Genomic DNA, 19,695 nt, shown 5'->3' on the forward strand with positions numbered 1-19,695 from the left:
ACACATTCAACGCCATGATTTATTTTGAACAATCAAAATCCCAAAGAGAAACATCTCTAACAACGAGCACCCCAAACTGACGGCAGCAATAGTATCACAATGTTCTACTGCATTCCAGTGCATCATGTTCTCTGTAGGAGGGCAACACCGTTCTACAACTAAAACCCTAACCAACTGGAAAAAAAACCCTCTACAAATCCACCTACTACACCCAGGGCTTCGTCAGTTGGTCCATGCCACCCCATTATTCCTCAACCTTATCATTTCACACTTCTTTCCTTCCTTCAGGCCCCTTAGTCCTTGAGCAGCCACGGTCCGTCCTTTCCTTTAGGCCTCTTCCTCAAGCAGCATCTGATCAAAGTGCCACACCCCTGCACGCAAATAACTCAACAATATCAACTAGGGGTAACTTTGGGCACGAGGCATAGCAGATGAAACCAAGTTCAGCGACAGACTAACCATGCCCCTTGCCCACTCTCCTCAGCTGGGCGACATACTTGGAGATCTTGTTTATGGCTTCCACCTTTCAAAAGAAAATCCAAAATTTTCATTCAGCTAAGAATTCCGTCATAAGTAGAGCAAAAACTATATAGAACAAAGTAAGGTTCTGCACAATTTTGTTCCATAATACGGAGCAAAAACTATATACGGAACATTTACCTGCTCCTCGAGGAACTCACTCTCGATGAAGTCTGTCAGCTGAGGATCATTGCACCTTGTTGCCACCTGTTAATTACAGGTGAAAACTGATTAGAAATTGTATGTGGCACAATTGTACAAACAACATGTAGTGACTCAAGTTAATCAATTTATATATGCCCATAAATGTTTTAAGTATGTCTTAAGCAAAGCTCACAATATTTCTCCACAAATAAGCATGTGACTAAAAGCAACTTACACCATGCAGGTTGTGCAGCTTCTCATTAACCAGCTTTTCCAGAGCCAGAGCCAGCTCCATAGCTGAAATCAATCAAGAGGCACAGATCAAAACATAGCTACCAGATTAGCTTCCAAATATGCCAAACATGAACAAAACTACAAAAGACCAACCTAGCTGATACCCAAACAGCATTTACTAACAATAGCCAGCCTTCTACTTCTATATAAGTAGTGTTAAACTGTTAATCACTACTAGTCTTTCAATCTATCATCCATCCATCCATCCATCCATCCATCCATATACTGAAAGCTGCAACCCATACAACTAGGTTCAGTTGCAGAACAAATTCCACTTTTTGACAACAGTGGGCTTTTGTTACTTCCTCTGCTGTACCACACACATGCAGACTCCTCTGAGGCACTTGACATTCAGACCCCATCCTAATCCAGAGGACAGAGTGACAGACTCGGCAAACAAGAAGGAAATGCACGGCAACTCACCATACAAAGCATCGCCTTTCTCAGGGTGGTCAAATTCGGTCAAGGGCGTCACAATCGATTGGAGCCTCACCCTGCCTCCACGTTTGTTCTGATGGCACAAAAACATATCCAGTGTTGTCAGTACCCCAATATGTAGCATAGTGCAATGGAACGGACCAAAGAGTCAAAGAAATTAGAGGACCAAATGATACCTGGTACTCCATGAGCTTTTCAGCGTGCTCCCTCTCCTCGTCGCTCGATTCCTTAAAGAACCTGGATGGAGGAACAATTGTGCAGAACCACACCATCATTACAGAGGAAACGTAAAAATTAAAATGGTAATGCTGTAATTGATTTACAGATGGGTAACTGAACTTGGTGGTGAGAAGCTACGACTCACTTGGCAAATCCTTTGAGAGCCACGTTGTCGCGGTCGAAGTAGGCGAAGAGGGAGTGGTACGCATAGGAGGCGTTGTACTCCACACTGCACGACCACAGATTCCAGGGTCAAATTGCCATGTTTCGGTTGGTTGAATTGAATCCAAATGAAATCGCAGAGATGGCTGTAATGATTGACAACACCAAAAATAGCCTAGTAATATACTAAGCCTTAGATATCAATTGCATCACTCGATTAAGAATAAGCAACAATCTGAAGAAAAAAAAAGAAACGGAAAAATAAATCGCACAACTTAGCAGACAGCACAGACGCAGAAACTAATGGAGCAACACACACATTAGGGGGAGACAAACATCCATCCACAATCCACACATAATAATAGCCCGACCGACCGAAATCCTAACGACTGGCAAGAGAAAATCTGAACGCAAGCAGAGCACTGAGGTGATCGTACTTACTTGATCTGCTCGTTGAGGGCGGCCTCGCACTCGTCGACGAACTTCTGTCGCGCGAGCGACTTGTCGGGGGTCTGGGGCACGAGCGCGAGCTCCCCCTTGATCTCCTCGAAGGGCTGGAACACCACCCCGCTGAGCACCTCCTTCCCTTTGCCGGCGGCCCTGCACGCGGCGCCAGCGGACGGCGGGACGCCGCCACGCGGCGCCGCCACCCTGACGGGAGCGGGGGTCGCGCCCGCACCAGCGAGCTGGTTGGCCACGGCGACGGCCGGGGACGGGGAAACCCTAAGCATCATCTGGAAGGAGGAGGAAGAGGATCGGAGGAGGGAGGTGTGCGGGCGCGTTCGTGTTCGTGTTCGCGTGAATTCTGGGCGGCGGTGGCGGAAGTGGATGGAAGGGAGCGGCGGCGGCGGGGAATGAAAAGGATAGATATAGGCGCGTGGGGGTTGCGGATTGGAGACACGTGGACGGCTGGGATTTGGAGGAGGCGGAGATAGCGCGTGGAGGGCTCGTGGCACACGGACGGGGATATTTTTGGAGGATGGAGTCACGGACGGAGGCGTCCTATTTTGGCGGTCTTTAATTTTAGTTTCTCTTTGGTATTTGTAGTAAAATTTAGATCTTATTAAGAAAATACTACTACATATCTCTCAAAAAAAAATACTACTACATATAGAGTATATATATACGTCATTTGGAAGAAAAAATTCCTAGGATGATAGAAATTCATACCTTTGATACACAAGCCATAAAGGCTGACCATCGGTTTTGGTGTAAGGCTAAGAGGAAAGGGGGCGATGCAAGAAAATATAAGATCGAGATCAAGTTTGTAGTATTTTGTCGGACGTTTCACCATGCCTGTTCTTTATTTATATACCTAGACTAGAGAAGAGTTGTGTGGCAACTGGCAACCGAGCGCCTGCTCCGGACATACATAACCCTACTCACATCAATCAAAAGCATAAAAAGTTTAGTGGACCACAACCAGTTTATAGACTCTCGTCTTGAAAACTCACCATCCCACTGATGATTGGTACATAATCTTAACGCGTGCTTCAAAGTTTGATCGATTTGAATCCTCCCAGCTTATAATCTGCGGAAGGTGGTAAGGAGCGAGAGCCAGATTGTAGGTTTCTGTACAAGGTGTGTGGTTTGTCATATACTTCAAAACAGGCTATATAGCTCGATTATAAGTTGAATTATTTAAACCAGGAAAAGTTTATATATATATATGGATTCTTATAAGCTCCATATGATCCAAACAGGACATGAATCCAGTATGGAGCACCAAAGGAGGACCATGAGACTTGTAGCACATTACTATATATTTCAACATAACATGATGTATTCGCCAAGAAAAAAAGAGAGTCGTGCGGCGGGCACACGCCTGATGATGACCCAAACAGCATATCCTCCTCCATCTACGAGCAAGGTATATTGCAAGCAAGAGTGGCCGAGGACGAGAAGATAAGATGAGGGAGATTCTTGGTCGCGACAGCACACACAAAACTCCAAAGGAAAACCAAACACTACTAGAGGCTAGGCCAGAGCACTCACATGCATGCATGCGACCTGTGTACCGGCAGTACCCCAAGCTGACTAGGCCTGCGCGTGTGGAGGCCTCACGCGCGCTCTGGATCATCCACGTCTGCATGCCTGCCTTTGTCTCTGTACGTTCACCAGCCGCCGGAACGAACTGCTAGCTGCACATCGTTTTCATTCATCACATTGTTCTCTTAATGCTAGTTACCTTTGACACGCCTCCGTTCCTCCTTCCTTCCGGTCTTCTCGAAAGGTAGCAAGCACGGGCCACGTACGGGATGATTCCATTCCCACTGACTATAGCCTTGCTTTGCTTTGCTTACTCATGTTGTTCTCGTCTCGTCTAACATCCATCTTATTGGTTCCCATTTATTTCTCCTTTTTTTTCATGCAAGTAATAGTACTTTGTATTTTAGTACTTTGTATAACATCCATCTTATAGATATAGGTAGGGATGAAAACGGTACGGATATTTTCCGACCGTATTCGAAATCGAATCCGTTTAGAGGGGTTGAGATCTGTCTGTATTCGAGTCCGGATATCCAACATCCGATACCGTATCCGTATCCGAATACTCAAATCGCATATTTATGATGTCGATATCCAATCGTATCCTATCCGACATAGTTGACACTATCCGTATTCGAATCCGAATCCGGACAAAAATATGAAAACAAATGTAATATCGGTGATATCCGTCCGTATCCGATCCGTTTTCATCCCTGGATATAGGCGCGTGGGGGTCGTGGATTGGAGACATGTGGACGGCTGGGATTTGGAGGCGGCGGAGGGTCGTGGCGGGCGAGCGCCCTTTCCTCCTCTCCTCTGCGCACGGATGGACCAAGGATATGTTTGGATGGAGGCGTCCTATTCTGGCGGTCTTTAATTTTAGTTTTTCTTTGGTATATATAGTAAAATTTAAATCTTGTTAGTTTCAGAAGAAGAAGAAGAAAATCTTGTTAAGAAATACTCTCTTCATTCTAAATTATAACTAACTGGGCCAGAGGCCCAATAAGTTCGCGCTCTCGAGGAGTTGAATCAAGGACCTGAGATGCTATTGAAAACTTTTTTTTTTTGAGAAACTGGTACTAAAGCTCTTATAACTAACTAGGCCAGAGGCCCAACAAGTTTTTCTTTTCCTTGTACGGATTTTTGTAAGCTCCAATTGATCCAAGACATCCAACGATGTAGTACGTACCACCAAAGGATAATAATGCAAGGAATGAAGCGTACCATGACACTTGTAGCTCACATCATTTCAACAAATAAATAAACATGATGTATAACTATCATTGATCAGTTACAAACATATAGTCGTGTGGTGGGCACACGCCTGATAGTGACCCAAGCAAACAACAAGCATGCATATCCTCCATCAACGAGCTAGCAAGAGGTTGTTGCATGAAAGAGTGACCAAGGACAAAGGAGATAAGATGAGGGAGAGATTCGTGGTCGGGACGGCACACACACAAAAGTCCAAGGGAAATCGTGCATGCATGCGACCTGTGTACCCGCAGTACCACAAAGCTGAGTAGGCTTGTGCGTGTGGAGGCCTCGCGCACGCTCTGGACCACATCCATTGTCCCGGCGCCCGCCACCACACCCGTCCTCATCATCCACGTCTGCATGTGGACACACGCATTGTCTCTGTTCATCGTCGGCCTGAATAGTGAATCGTTTTCGTTGGATACGGATCACCGTTCTCTGAATGGTTGTTAGTTAGGTTTAAGTAGGAGTACCTTTTGACACGCCACGCCTCCGTCCGTCCCTCATCCTCATCCTCATCCCAGTCTTCTACCTCCTTTCAGTTGTTGCTAGCAAGCACGGGCCACGTATCGATCGGATGATTCTATTCCCACTGATGACGTATTATTGCTTTGATGATGATTGGCTATAATGTGTGCACCGTTAGATCCGCAGTGTCACAAGCTCTAGAACTAGAACACACAAGAACATGAACGAACTAGTGCTGCTCATTCCTTCGTTTGATGAGTTAGCCATTGCAACTCTCTGGCGATCCGTGCCTGCTTAAAGCAGGCAAGAACACAATAGAGACTAGGTGTGAAAAACTCTACAACAACAACTTGCTTGATTGGTGACTTAGAGTAGAGTTTATTTGATGGCCCTGGGTACGACGAAATCTACAGCGGTGACCTAGGCAACATGCAGGCGGTTCGTGTGTTGTTTCCACCGGACGCGTGACGCCTAATTTTTTACTATTTGGTCCTTTTTCAAAGAAAATTTACGTTTGGCCCCCTGGGAGACCTAAACTCATCTTTGGACCCTGGGGGTCGGCGCCATGAGTCCTGGCGCCGACCCCCAGGGTCCAAAGATGAGATTAGGTCTCCCAAGGGGCCAAACATAAATTTTCTTCGAAAAAGGGCCAAATAGTAAAAAATTAGGCGCGTGACGTGGGTCCACGCAAGCCGCGCCGTCGCCACTCGGTAGCCCGGGCATAAGCCTCCTAGCCGGCACCGCAATTCGGGTTGATCAGTATCGATCCAACGTAATAACAATGTAGGTTTCAGTACACTAGGGTGGGTCTGAGCGTCCATGTGTAATACAAAGACGTGCAAACCTTTTACGTGATCGAGAAAAAAAATGGTCTGGATGCCTTTCCTTTTAATCTTTCCGCTACACACGGGGGGTGGGGGGCTTCCTTTAGTCAATCTTGATGCTTGCTAGAGGTCTATCCTTGCCCCTGATCAAAGCACATGACAGACCTCTGAAATTGCACTATATTTCCTTCGAGTTGCATAACACAGGAGGTCTTCCTCCTAACTTAATCTAAGGAGAGTTAGATCGTAGCTTTTCTTTACAAGGTCTATCGGTGTGTGGTTTGTCAGATAGTTCAAAATAGGCGATAAGCTTGATTATAAACCGAATTATTTAGATCAGGCAAAGCTTAAGCTCCATCTGATCCACAGGATAACGATGAGACTTGTAGTTGTAGCACCTTTATTATCTCAACAAACATGACGTAGAAGTATTTACTCGTACTCGTACAAAAATAGTCGTGTGGCGGGCACACGCCTGACGATGACCCAAACAGCATATCCTCCATCTACGATCGAGCAAGAGAGATTGCAAGAAAGATCGAGTGGCCGAGCTAGGACAAGGAGATACGTAAGACGAGGGAGATTCTTGGTGGCGACAGCACACACAACAATTCCAAGGGAAATCAAACAGTGGAGGCTGCAGGAGTCCTCACATGCATGCACGACCTGTGTACCAGCACAGCACCCAGCAGCAGTACCACAAGCTGACTAGGTAGTGCGTGTGGAGACCTCACGCGCGCTCTGGACCAGATTACCCCGGCAACCGCCACCGCACCCGTCCTCATCATCCACGTCTGCATGTGGACACATATCTTGTCTCTGTTCATCAGCCTGAACAGCACATCGTTATTATCGTTTCACTTTCACGGTGGATCATCGTTCTCTGAATGGGGTTGTTTATTTATTTGCTGCCTTTGATACGCCTCGTGTTCCGTCGTCCGGCGGGAACCACCTCCTTTCCGAGATTTTGCTAGCAATAGCAAGCACAGGCCACAGGATTCCATTCCCCTCACTGGACTATCGCTTGGCTTACGCACGTTGTTCTTCCTTTTGTATGCTTGTCTCGTCTCGTCTAATTAGCTTCTTATTAATTCCCATTTATTTCTCTTTAACTAATTTCTGTATGTGATGATGAGATAGGAAAACGAAGGGAGCTACAACCACAACTTTTTTTTAGAAACAACTACGACTTTTTTTGTTTTTTTGAGAAACAACCCTCCCTCGTCTTTGTTCGTCAGAAATTATATTACAAACTCATCGGGAGGAGAGAGGAACTCCACCTTGATAAGCTAACCGAACTTCTAACTAACAAATAAGCTTCATGATTCAACTGCCTTCCTTCGTCAACAAACTCCACCTTGCTAAAGCTTTCTCTTCTTGACTTTTTGATAAAGGAAATATTCCGGCCTCTGCGAATGCACACGGCCAAGTTCGCTTATCAGTTGATTACAATCGGAGGGATAGGAGGACACCAAAAAAAAGTAGGGAAAATCAAAAACAAATTCTATTATTGTTTGTCCATCGATTTTTGGCGAAAATATCCAAAGCAACGACCTCCAAAGCTTTGCTTGCCGATCGGATGGTGTCCCTTCTATCCTCACCCTGCAGCCATGTCCAAAGCCATCACCTTGATACTTCTCACCACGTTCGCGCAGTCAGTTGCCAACTCATGGACTACAACCCAAGATCACTAGGAAACGATAGCTCTTCTCGGCATGCTATTGCTTCGGCCACCTCAACTGCTTCGTCTATGCCTTTTAGAACAAGGGCTGAAGCTCCTAGAAAATTGCCCATCTCCTCCCTGGCCACAGCTGCAGCCGATGCAGTCCTTGTGTTCGGATATTCATATTGCTGTGTCGACATCGATCTTCGTTAGAGCACTAGGCGGAGAAACAACTACGACAACCAGGGTTCAAAATTTCAATGAAATTTCACGAATTTCGGCGGTGACCGAAAGAAAAATCCAAAATTTTAATATGTTAATACACGTGCTATATAACTCTAGACTCATATTACTATTGCTTATGTTGCATATTATTCTATTCAATAGATGTTCAGTCATAAATCATGTTAATATTTGTTTTATATCTAAATTTATTTAGAAAAAACATACTTCATATGCTAGTTTCTAAAAAAATTCGGCAAAAATTCGTCAAATTTCACGAAATCCGGTAATTTCGATGGTGGCCAAAATTTTTACAACACCGAAATTAAAAACCCTAACAACTTTTTTTGAGCAAAAACCCTGACAACGGGTCCCTCCCCAATCCCCAGCCTGCCAGTGCCCGTGCCTCTATCATTTCCGTTGATGGCCTGCCCCGGTCCATTTTCAGTTCAATTCAATTCAACCAGCCCACGCCCACCGCAAACAAAATTCCTTCGGAAAAAGTCCACATTACTTTTCTCAACTTTGATGAAAGTTCGTTTTTCCTCCATGAACTCCAAAACCGGACAAAACACCTCGCTGAACTTTCAAAACCGTTCATCTTGCCTCCCTGACCCTGTTATAAGCAGTTTTGAAGGTGGTTTTGTCTTTTTCTTTTTTATTTATTTTGGCTCAATCTTTAAAAAATCATAGTAAATCATAGAAAAGTCATAAAATGGAAAATCTAATTTTGTTGGACTCCACATGCATAGATCTACACAGTGAACATATAATATGGTATGCTTTAATACAAAGTTTTTGCTGAGGCTTTAGATCTATGCTTTTCTGTAATTAATTGAAATAATTCATGGCTGCAGTTTCTCTATGGTCCAATTGTGATGAATTTTTATGGTGGACTAATTATTGTATGATTGAACTGTATTAAAAATTTCATACTCATTGGATCATGTATAGCTTAGTTATAGATTTATTTACATTTAACAAGCATAAACCTAAATAAAATCTATAACTAAGTTATACATGATCCAATGAGTATGAAATTTTTACTACAGTTTAAGTGTACAATAATTAGCCCACCATAAAAATTTCACCACAATTGGACCATAGAAACTACAGCTATGAATTATTCTATTTAATTACAGAAAATCATAGATCTAAAGTTACAGTAAAAACTTTATATTAAAGCATACCATATTATATGTTCACTGTGTAGATCTACTCATGTGGAGTCCAACAAAATTTGATTTGCCATTTTATGATTTTTCTGTGATTTACTATGATTTTTCAAAAATTCAGCCAAAATAAATAAAAAAGAAAAAGACAAAACCGCATTCAAAACTGCTTATAATAGGGCTAGGAATGTCATATGGACGGTTTTAAAGTTGGGGGAGACATTTTGCTCGGTTTTAAAGTTCAGGGAGAAAAACGACCTATCACGAAAATTGTGGGAGGTAATACAGATTTTGTTCCGATTCCTCCCCATTCACGTGCTATCTAGCTCCGGCGACGGCGAGCGTTTTTCATTTCGAAATAAATAAAACCAAATAAAAAACGGGACGATGCCGCCGGCGATGGCGGAGCAGGATGGAAACGCCGTGACGCCCTCCATGCTCGCTCTCTTCGCCTCCCGCCTCTCCTATCGCAGGTACTACGCCGCGGCCTTTTTGCTCACCTTTCGACCTCCCTCCAGCCGCCCTTGACTCAGTGCGAGTGCGCTGCAGGTTCGGGGACGAGGACCTCCGGGTGCTGGAGGCCGCGCTGTTCGCCGGCGCTGACTCCCCGCGCTGCTCGCCACGCGCTCGGCGGCCAGGAGTCTGCTGGAAGCAAGCTCGGCGGAGGCGTTCGTGTTCACCATGATGGGTTCAGTGCTGGATGGTGGGACCAGCCTCGCCATCGCCGACTTCTTCGCACGCGCCTTCGCGCCAGGCCCGGCCCTGGGGCGGGGCGAGAGGGACAACCGTCCCAGGCCTAGGGAGCCGCATGGGCCCCTCCCCAGGACGCAGACACTAGTAGTATTTCGGCGTATATGAGCCTAGTAACAAACATACGTACGCAGAGTCGCAGACGTAGTGACTCCTCGGTCCACATGATGACGCGAGACGCTTTGAGCCTTCGACTGCGAGTCGCGGAGTCGGTGACTGTTCATTCTCTTTCCTCTGCATATGATTGCGACTCTGCCGCTCTGTGAGTCGCCAGCGGGCGGCGGGTAGCTAGGCAGGCTGCAGGCGGGCACGGCCGCACGTGAACGAGTGAGACTGAACGTGAATACGTGATCCGCATAGGTACGAATCTCTGATTCTCTGTCCTATCTCCTATACGATCCCTAATTCCCTATCTGTCGTTCTCGCTTTCCGAGAAATGACTCTGATTAAATTTATATAAAAAAGATATTAATATTTATGATATATAATTGATATCATTAGATAGATCTTTTAATCTAGTTTTTTAATAAATTTATTTAGAGATACAAATGTTGCACGTATTTTCTACAAATCTAGTCAAACTTGTGGCACGAAAATAAAAAACGACAGATAATAAGGGACAAAGGGAGTATTCCCTAACCATGTACTGCCGACCGCTAAGGTAAAGGTTAATCATTGATTCAGATTTCACGTACTCGCACGGACATCATTTGGAATTTCAGATTTGCAAATTGTTTAATCTTTGACTAATTGTTTCTCTAAATTTTAACGGTACCATGTCATCAAGAAAGTATGCTTCTGACAATGACAAAAGAAGAAAACACGAATAGATGTTTTGATACAATAATAGAGAGGGGATCTTCATAAATTTCTTAATAGATGATTTGAGATATGAAGGAACCAGCTAACGCTAATCCTGAAGATCCAAAGGTTAAATGGATTGCAAACATTAATCATTGAGAAGCGATTGTTGGAGATTGATATTGGCACCATCATCGAGGTTTTCGCATCGAGGAATGTTAGAAGAAAATTTTGAGGTAATTCAATACGTATACAAATTATTTCACATGAATATTGCTTTTGCATTCAGTTAACTACTTATTAGTAACATTTTATATATTTGTGTATATATACTGGCCATGAATGATACTAGTATTATCGTGTTTATATAAAAAGGCCCAAAAATTTAGTTTTGGTCAAAAAAAAAATCTCTGGAACGGCCCTGCTAAGACTACAAGAACAAAGAGTACTAATTATTACACGCCCAAAGCAGCTGATACAACATGCAGACCGTTTACAAACTGTACACCGAACCATCTAACGGGCTGTTCGGATGATGGTTTCTACAGCTAATAAGCCGGCCGATGCTATTTTGTTGTGAGAGAAAAATATTGTACCATGGCCGATAAGCCGGGCTGATAAGTTGAAGCGAACAGGGCGTAAATTAGGGAGCCAGATTGGGTGACTTTACAGAGCAAAGTTACATTTTCCTGCGATCTCCACCCTCCATTCCGTATCCAACGACTAAGCACGCATTCAAAGCAAAAGCCTACAACGCTTAACATTTTTCGTCCACTCCGGCAGCAGTCTGCGGCAGGTCCATACCGGAGCTCCGGCGGGCTGCCTTCCCTTGCGTCGAGGACGAGCAGCAGGCCCGGCCACTGGAACCCGTAGCCGAGGCCATAGTCAACGATATGTAGGTGGCACCCGTCGGTGTCGTGGATGGTCCTATTGGAGAAGACGAGGCCGCGAAGCTCGAAGAGGGAATCGACGGTGCGAGACTCTGAGCTCGTTGTGGATCATGGACGGGGGTGAGGCGGTGGCGCTTGGGGGTGCCTGCGGGCTGCTGCTGCTGTGGCCATGGGCGAGCTTCGATGTGCGTGGGCCTCCGGGCTCCGGCCGCGGGGCGCGCGAGCTCTGCAGCACGCGGGCTCCTCCGAGTGCGAGCGCTAGCCGCCGGCGCGAGCTGTGCAACGCACGGGCTTTTCTGGGAGCGAGCACCAGCCGTGCGGGGACGCAGTCGACGGGCACGAGCTCCACAGTGGGGGCGCACAAATGCATGACGCAGCCGCTGGGCACAGAGCTCTGCTAGTCTGCCACTGGACAGTGAAGGATGTAATCCTAGCTGTGGTGTTAGTTTGGTCAGTTTGAGTATTTAGTTTCAGGTATTTCAGTTTAGTCAGTTATCATGTCAGCCAACGTCGTGTAATCGTGTCTTTGTGCTCGAGTCCTATACCTATAGTCTTCGGGATAGTGGAGTCAAGTGCTCATGTTAGTGGACTCTGACGGCGGCGGCAGGTCCCTTGTTCTTCAGGCGATCGCGCAAGAGGATCTGCGCAAGCAGAAGATGGCCAGGTATATGGTTTCTGGCTTCTGCAAAATTCCAGTTATCTCCTCTCTTGCATGCCTCCGCCTCTCCCGCTCTCTCTCCAGCCATCCAGCACCTCTCCGCGCGGCCCCGCGTGGCCCTCCGCGTCACTGCGGCTCCGCTCGGCCCTTGCTCTCCACGCCAGCTTGGGGGCATGATGAAGCTGGGTGAAGCTAGTTTTTTTTGGCTTGTGAGAGCGCATTTCTAAGAGATTGCATGAAGAAGCCGTTTCCATGGACCTGTTTGGTAGAGAAGCTATATAACAACTTTGTGAAGCTGCCTAAGAATCTCTACCAGAGAGGCCCGAACACAAGCTGCCACATTCTGGCTTCTGCAAGTTGCCCAGCACGCACCGGTAATTAGATTGTTAGGTGGCTGGCATGGCAATAATGGATGAGATGACCGCTTGAATGAACACGCTATGTGACTGACGACCTCGGACCCATATATTGACCGATCCATCCTATAACAGTCCTCTAACAAACTGGAACTGATCCTGCCATTCTACCTACCATACCATGGCTTCCAATAGAACCACTCACAGGAAGCTGAACATAGGGACATTATTATCCATCGTTGCCACCATGCTGGATCGCCGAGCTGCCATGCTCGTGTTGTTCAGCTGCTTCTTGTTCCCTGCTCACCACGCATGCACAGCAGCAGCCCCAGCCAGCCGCCAGTGGTAACAGAAAGAGTCCGAGCTGCATACCACACGAGAGGGACGCCCTGCTGGCATTCAAGCAAGGTGTCACCTGGGACCCCTGCAGGCCGCGTCAACTCGTGGCAGCGAGACGGTGATCACGGCGAGCAGGGCTGCTGCCGGTGGAGAGGCGTCAGGTGCAGCAACCGAACTGGCCGATCAACCAGATTTGGTCGGCCAGGTAAGTCCTTCTTTGCTTGCTCTGGATCATCTAGAGCACCTTGACCTCAGCGAGAACGAACTAGAGGGGCCAACTGGTCATATTCCTAAGTTCTTGGGCTCTCTCAAGTATCTCAACCTCTCTGGCATACTACTCTCAAGAGCTTCACCTAAATTTAGCCAACGCATGCATGAATTAAAGTGTATGTAGAAGTTGTTACATAATGTTGCTGGTTTTCTTTTTGGAATGAAATGTGATATCCACACTCTTTGCCGTAAGAGTTGTAATATCACAGCGTCCCTTACGAATTACGATGACATGGCCAAATTAAATACTAATAATAATTCAGGCTTGTGCTTATGTTGATCACAGCGTCCCTGTTTTGGGGTCGGATTCTGCCTAATTGCTTACTCGTGTTGTGGTGCCATGTTTCCATGTTCGTCATCCACATCAAGGAAGGCTCACGTCTCCTCCATTACCATTGTTTCCATGCTCGTTGTCAACCGTTAATTGCTGAAGTGAGAAAGAGGCGACTGCACTTATGTTCAGTGTATAATTAGCACACAACTTACAGACACACATAATATCCACATCCACATTAAATTTCATGGTTGATTGCTCTGATTTTACATTTGGCCAACATCTCTTCCAGATGGAGATGGGTCCCACCTCTCTTCCAGATGGACGGCTCCCGTGTGGGCCCACTCTGACTTTGATCCAGCAGTTCAAAATCGGTTCCTGTGTGGTGTTGCTTAGGTAGATGGATTGCACTGGTTGTTCTCAAAAAAAAAAAAAAAAGATGGATTGCACTGGCATTCAGAAGTTTCTTTGCTGGCAAAACATTGTTTTAGTTCGGAGATTGTATGATTGAGCAGCTGATCTCCTCTCCTGTGTCCTGCCGGTTTCTTAAAAAAAAAAAAACAGTTGCATACTCAAGGTACACTATAAGTAACATTCACTTACAAACATTGAACAGGCAAGGGGAGCAAATTTCTCCGAAATTGAAGAGCCCAATACATGAGCACAGTTTCCCTGGTGGCGTACACTGCTACAGCAGGAGTTCCACTGCCTACTTGCCTAGTGACGAACATGCATGGTTCCTTGTAATCTTGACGACGCACTGGAGAGGTGCCAGTAAAATAGGGTGCATAATGAGTTTGAGATGCAGTAGTACTCCAGACACATTTGAGATTACTTTATGACTAGACGTAAAAATTAAAGTTATAGTCCGCAGCATGATGGTTCGTTACTAGAAACAGTAGCTTTGCTGTGTGTCCACGGCGCACGGTGAAAGATCCTAAATGGCTAGAGGGGGTGAATAGCCTAGTAAAAATTTCTACAACAACACTTAAGATAAGGTGGTTAGATAACTAAATGGCATAATGCAAGTTTTGCGCTAGCACTACAAGAAAGATGAAAGCCACCTATCCACAAGTCTAGTGAGCTATACTTTTCTAGACACTCAAAAGATAAGACTAAAAACTACTACTAGAGAACTATCAAGAAAGCTAATTACAACTAGCAAGGAAAGCTATCACTACACAAGATGTATATCAAAGTAAATACAATAGAGTGATAGAGAGGGTTATACCGCCGTGGCAGGTGATCAACAATAAATACAATGAAATCCTCGGAATAGTAATGACACAAGATTTTTTTTCTGAGGTTCACTTGCTTGCTGGCGAGCTACGTCTCGTTGCAGCATTCACCCACTTGGAGGTTCACGAGCTAATTGGCATCACACGCCAAACCGCAATCGGGTGCCGCACAACCAACACAAGATGGGGATTCACAAGCTACGAGGAATCCACTAGAGATGCCTTTTGTGAACTCCCACGGGGAAGGCTCAAGAACCCCTTACAATCACCACGATTGGAGTCGGAGACAAACACCACCCTCCTCTCAATGATCCTCGCTGCTCCAAACCATCTAGGTGTGGCAAACACCAAGAGTAACAAGAGAAATCCACAGCGAAACCCAATCACCAAGTGCCTCTAGATGCAATCACTCAAGCAATGCACTTGGAATCACTCAATCTCACTTTGATTTGCACTATCGAGCAAGGAGATGAGTGGGAGGGAGTATGCTTAGCTCAAAGGGATGTTAAGAATGTCAAAATGCCAAGAGAGATACCTCAAAGCCAGCCAACTACTATTTATTGACACCCCATTGAAAACATACCCGTTGGCCCCTTTAGTGGGCTGACTGTGTGTCGACCAGACGTGCTACAGGGTGCACCGGACGTGTCCGGTCACCAGCGTCCGGTCACTGTTTGGACACCACGTGTCCTAGCCGTTTGAATGTTACCGTTGGCGCGCAACGCCTCCTTTGCGCATGCTCACTGCACTCGCACCGGACGCGTCCGGTCAACTGACCGAACTCGCAACGCCGTAGCGTCTGGTCCAACTCAGAGAGGTTCCAGAAATGATTTTTCCCGACCAGACGAGTCCGGTCAGCTTGACCGGACACGCCACAGCATCCGGTCGCCGCTGCACTGCTCTGCCTGCCGAGGAACCGAGGCAGCGTCGCGTCCGGTCGTGCCCGAGGGCCAGCGTCCGATCGCCGCTGCGCTGCTGCCCTTCTCCTAGGGTTTGTCACCGGACGCGTCCGGTCCCACGGGGACCAGCATCCGGTCACAGCAGTGACCCCTTCTCTTATCTCCAACACTTCACCCTTGCTCCCAAGTGCTAAACACAATGTGTATCACCTTTGTGCATGTGTGTTAGCATTTTTTCAAAGTATTTTCAAGGGTGTTAGCACTCACTAGAATCTAAATGCATATGTAATGAGTTAGAACATCTAGTGGCACTTTGATAACCGCATTTCATAATGAATTTCGCCCCTCTTCATAGTACAGCTATCAATCCTAAATACACTCACACCCTCTATGGTGTCTTGAGTGCCAAAAACAAAATGGCCCTATCAAGTATACCTTTGCCTTGAGCCTATTTTGTTTTTCTCTTTCTTCTTTTTAAGTTGGATCACTTGAACATCATAGCCGACCACTCCTTTACCTTGGCCGATCACTCCAAAGCACATCCGACCACACGCCGACCACTCAAGTGCCTTGCCGACCACACTAGCGCCATAGCCGACCACATAAGAGTTTTGGCCGAGCACACTAGTGTCATAGCCAAACACTCAACTTGATCTTGGACCAATCCTTTCTTTGCTACACACACTTAGCACTTAGGTTAGTCCAATAGGTTTCATCAATTAGCCAAAACCAAACTAGGGCTTTCAATCTCCCCCTTTTTGGTAATTGATGACAACCTTCACAAAGATATGAAATATAATCAATTTGAACTTGAGTTGCTTGTCCAAGCATTTTGTTCATGAATTGTATTTGGACAAGTTACACAAATTCGGTTTGGTAGTTATTAGCTCCCCCTACATATGTGCTAGATGAGTTTGGTACAAAGCATTGCACATATGTATTGATAAGAATTGTGGGAGAGTGAACAACTACCAAATGAATGCTAAGGAGTAAAGAATGGACCTTTGAAGCATGATACCATCGGAGTGCACAATTTCAACCATCCTTAGCACCATGGATAGCTAGATACCACTTGAAAGCCACTTGAAAAACAATAAACAACTAGATACCTCATGAGATCAACATTATATGATAGGCTCTAGTGTCATTTAGTGAAACTATCACTTTGTAGCATATCTAGCTATCACTTATGCATGCTAGTATTTCAATCACCATACAATTTCTATTTCTATCATACACCACACAAGCATGTTCATTGAATCTAGAAACTTGTGCAATGCAATCAATCATATGAATATGCTCATGTAAAGGCTACAATCAAGTTCATGAGCTTGCTCCCCCTACTTGTGTGCTTAAATTTTAATAGATCCTTCCCTTTTGTCATATCTTTCTTGCAAATAACTTCTCCCCCTATGTTAACTTCTCCCCCTATGTTATGCAAGCTTTACAATGGAATCTCTTTTACCATAATGCATTTAATATCTTTGTACCACTTCTCCCCTTCTCCCCCTTTGTCATCCATTATCACAAAAGGTACCCAATTTTAGTAGGAAGATTTTAGTCAATTAATAGCTAGAGGGGTGTGAATAAGCCTCTTGGGGTTGAGTCAATAGTTTAATTGGTTTAAACTAGACAACATGTATAAGATATTTAACTCGGTTTAAACCAATAACAAGCTTCTTCACACATCATGCAATGGTTATCTTGCTAGTGTTGAGTTAAATACTTGATACACATTAGCTAGATCAAACACTAGGTTCACAAGCTCATAAACAAGTTATATGCTACCACTAGATCATAGTAAACATAGAAGCAATAGTGGCACCATATAATCATTAAAAACATTTGTTTTTAGTGAATAAGTCTAATAAGTGCAAAGTATGTCTAGATGCACTAAGCAAGTCCTTAGCAAGGAATGTATGCATGCCAAACAACTTTTACCTTTGCTTTCCTTGGAGGAGAGGCATGTCATATATATGTGGGGGATGGCTAGAGGGGGGTGTTATTAACACATATTCAATTCATCAGTGCCTACACTCTCAATTCATTGGAGGAGAGGCATGTTCAATTCATTCCTTATCTTGCAAAACCTCTTCTCATCCAATGGTTTGGTGAATATATCGGCAAGTTGATCATCGGTGCCCACACTCTCAATTGAAATGTCCCCTTTTAATTGATGATCTCTTATGAAATGGTGGCGGACATCAATATGCTTTGTTCTTGCATGTTGAACCGGATTCTTGGTTAGCTTGATAGCACTCTCATTATCACATAGTAATGGCACTTTCTTGAACTTGATTCCAAAATCATTCAAAGTAGCCTTCATCCAAAGTAGTTGTGCACAATAACTACCCGCGGATATGTATTTGGCTTCGGCGGTTGAAAGCGTAACACTATTTTGCTTCCTTGATGACCATGAAACAAGTGATCTTCCAAGCAGTTGACATGTGCCCGACGTGCTCTTTCTATCCACTTTGCATCCCGCATAGTCGGAGTCCGAATATCCAATTAACTCAAAGTTAGACCCTTTGGGATACCACAATCCAACTCCTTGTGTATGCCTCAAATACCTCAATATTCTTTTTGTTGCTTTTAAATGACTTTCTCTTGGTGAGGCTTGAAATCTTGCACATATGCATACACTAAACATGACATCCGGTCTTGATGCGGTTACATAGAGTAGGCTTCCAATCATTGACCGATACAATTTTTGATCCACCATGTTACCACTTGAATCCAAGTCCAAATAACCATTTGTTCCCATAGGTGTATGAATTGCCTTGGCTTCCTCCAATCCAAACTTCTTGACCATGTCCTTGATATACTTGCCTTGACTCACAAATGTACCATTCTTCATTTGCTTGATTTAAAGTCCAAGGAAGTAACTAAGTTCTCCAATCATAGACATTTCAAACTCATTGGCCATCATATTTCTAAATTCTTCACAAAAATCTTGATTGGTTGATCCAAATATGATATCATCCACATATATTTGCAACACAAACAAGTCTTTGTCTATCTTCTTGGTGAAGAGAGTAGTATCAACCTTGCCCATTTTGAATCCCTTTGAGAGTAGGAAATCCCTCAACCTCTCATACCATGCCCTAGGTGCTTGTTTCAAACCATACAATGCCTTCTTGAGCTTGAACACATGGTTGAGTTTCTTGTCATCTTCAAATCCGGGAGGTTGCTCAACAAATACTAGCTCATTGATATAGCCATTGAGAAAAGCACTCTTCACATCCATTTGATAGAGCTTTATGTTGTGAGCACAAGCATAGGCTAATAAGATTCTAATTTCCTCCAATCTTGCAACCGGTGCATATGTTTCTCCAAAGTCAAGACCTTCCACTTGTGTATATCCTTGTGCAACTAATCTTGCTTTGTTGCTCACAACTATTCCATCTTGATCTTGTTTGTCGCGAAAGACCCATCTAGTGTCAATGACATTGTAGTTCTTTGGTCTTTCAACTAATTCCCAAACTTGATTTCTTGTGAAGTTGTTTAGCTCTTCATGCATTGCATTCACCCAATCAACATCTTGTAATGCTTCTTCTATCTTGGTAGGCTCAATGGATGATACAAATGAGTAGTGTTCACAAAATGAAGCCAATCTTGATCTTGTTTGTACACCACTTCTAATGTCACCAACTATTTGATCTATACAATGATCTCTTGTAATACTAGTTAGTTGTAGCACTTGCACTTGATTGCTTGAGCTTGGTTGGTCATTTGGTTGAGATGATGTACTTGCCACTTGTTGATCTTGCATTGGGGATGATGAACTAGCTTGATTTGCATTAATTTTCACATGTAATGGTGTGAATACTTGGCATTCATCATCTTGCT

The 19,695-nt window shown here is 44.7% G+C and overlaps 1 protein-coding gene across 1 annotated transcript; it reads right to left on the reverse strand.

Moving 5' to 3' along the window:
* On the reverse strand, positions 1-2,628 carry LOC136483414 (ferritin-1, chloroplastic). The gene is made up of 8 exons (XM_066480477.1): positions 2,218-2,628; positions 1,760-1,843; positions 1,572-1,632; positions 1,381-1,468; positions 899-960; positions 661-726; positions 460-523; positions 1-371 (listed from the first exon to the last, which is right to left on the reverse strand). The coding sequence occupies exons 1-8, from the start codon at positions 2,508-2,510 to the stop codon at positions 328-330; spliced, it is 762 nt and encodes a 253-aa protein (XP_066336574.1). The 5' UTR covers positions 2,511-2,628; the 3' UTR covers positions 1-327.
* Between the last annotated feature and the right edge of the window lie 17,067 nt (positions 2,629-19,695).

The sequence above is a fragment of the Miscanthus floridulus genome, chromosome 9 (assembly GCF_019320115.1).
Source record: "Miscanthus floridulus cultivar M001 chromosome 9, ASM1932011v1, whole genome shotgun sequence".
NCBI lineage: Eukaryota > Viridiplantae > Streptophyta > Magnoliopsida > Poales > Poaceae > Miscanthus > Miscanthus floridulus.

Excerpts from the sequence above, each read along its gene's own strand:
- LOC136483414 (XM_066480477.1), bottom strand. The coding sequence starts at position 2,510 with ATGATGCTTAGGGTTTCCCCGTCCCCGGCCGTCGCCGTGGCCAACCAG. Across the intron at positions 1,844-2,217 it reads GCCCTCAACGAGCAGATCAA|TGTGGAGTACAACGCCTCCT; the intron begins GTAAGTACGATC and ends GTGGTCGTGCAG. Across the intron at positions 1,469-1,571 it reads AAAAGCTCATGGAGTACCAG|AACAAACGTGGAGGCAGGGT; the intron begins GTATCATTTGGT and ends TTGTGCCATCAG.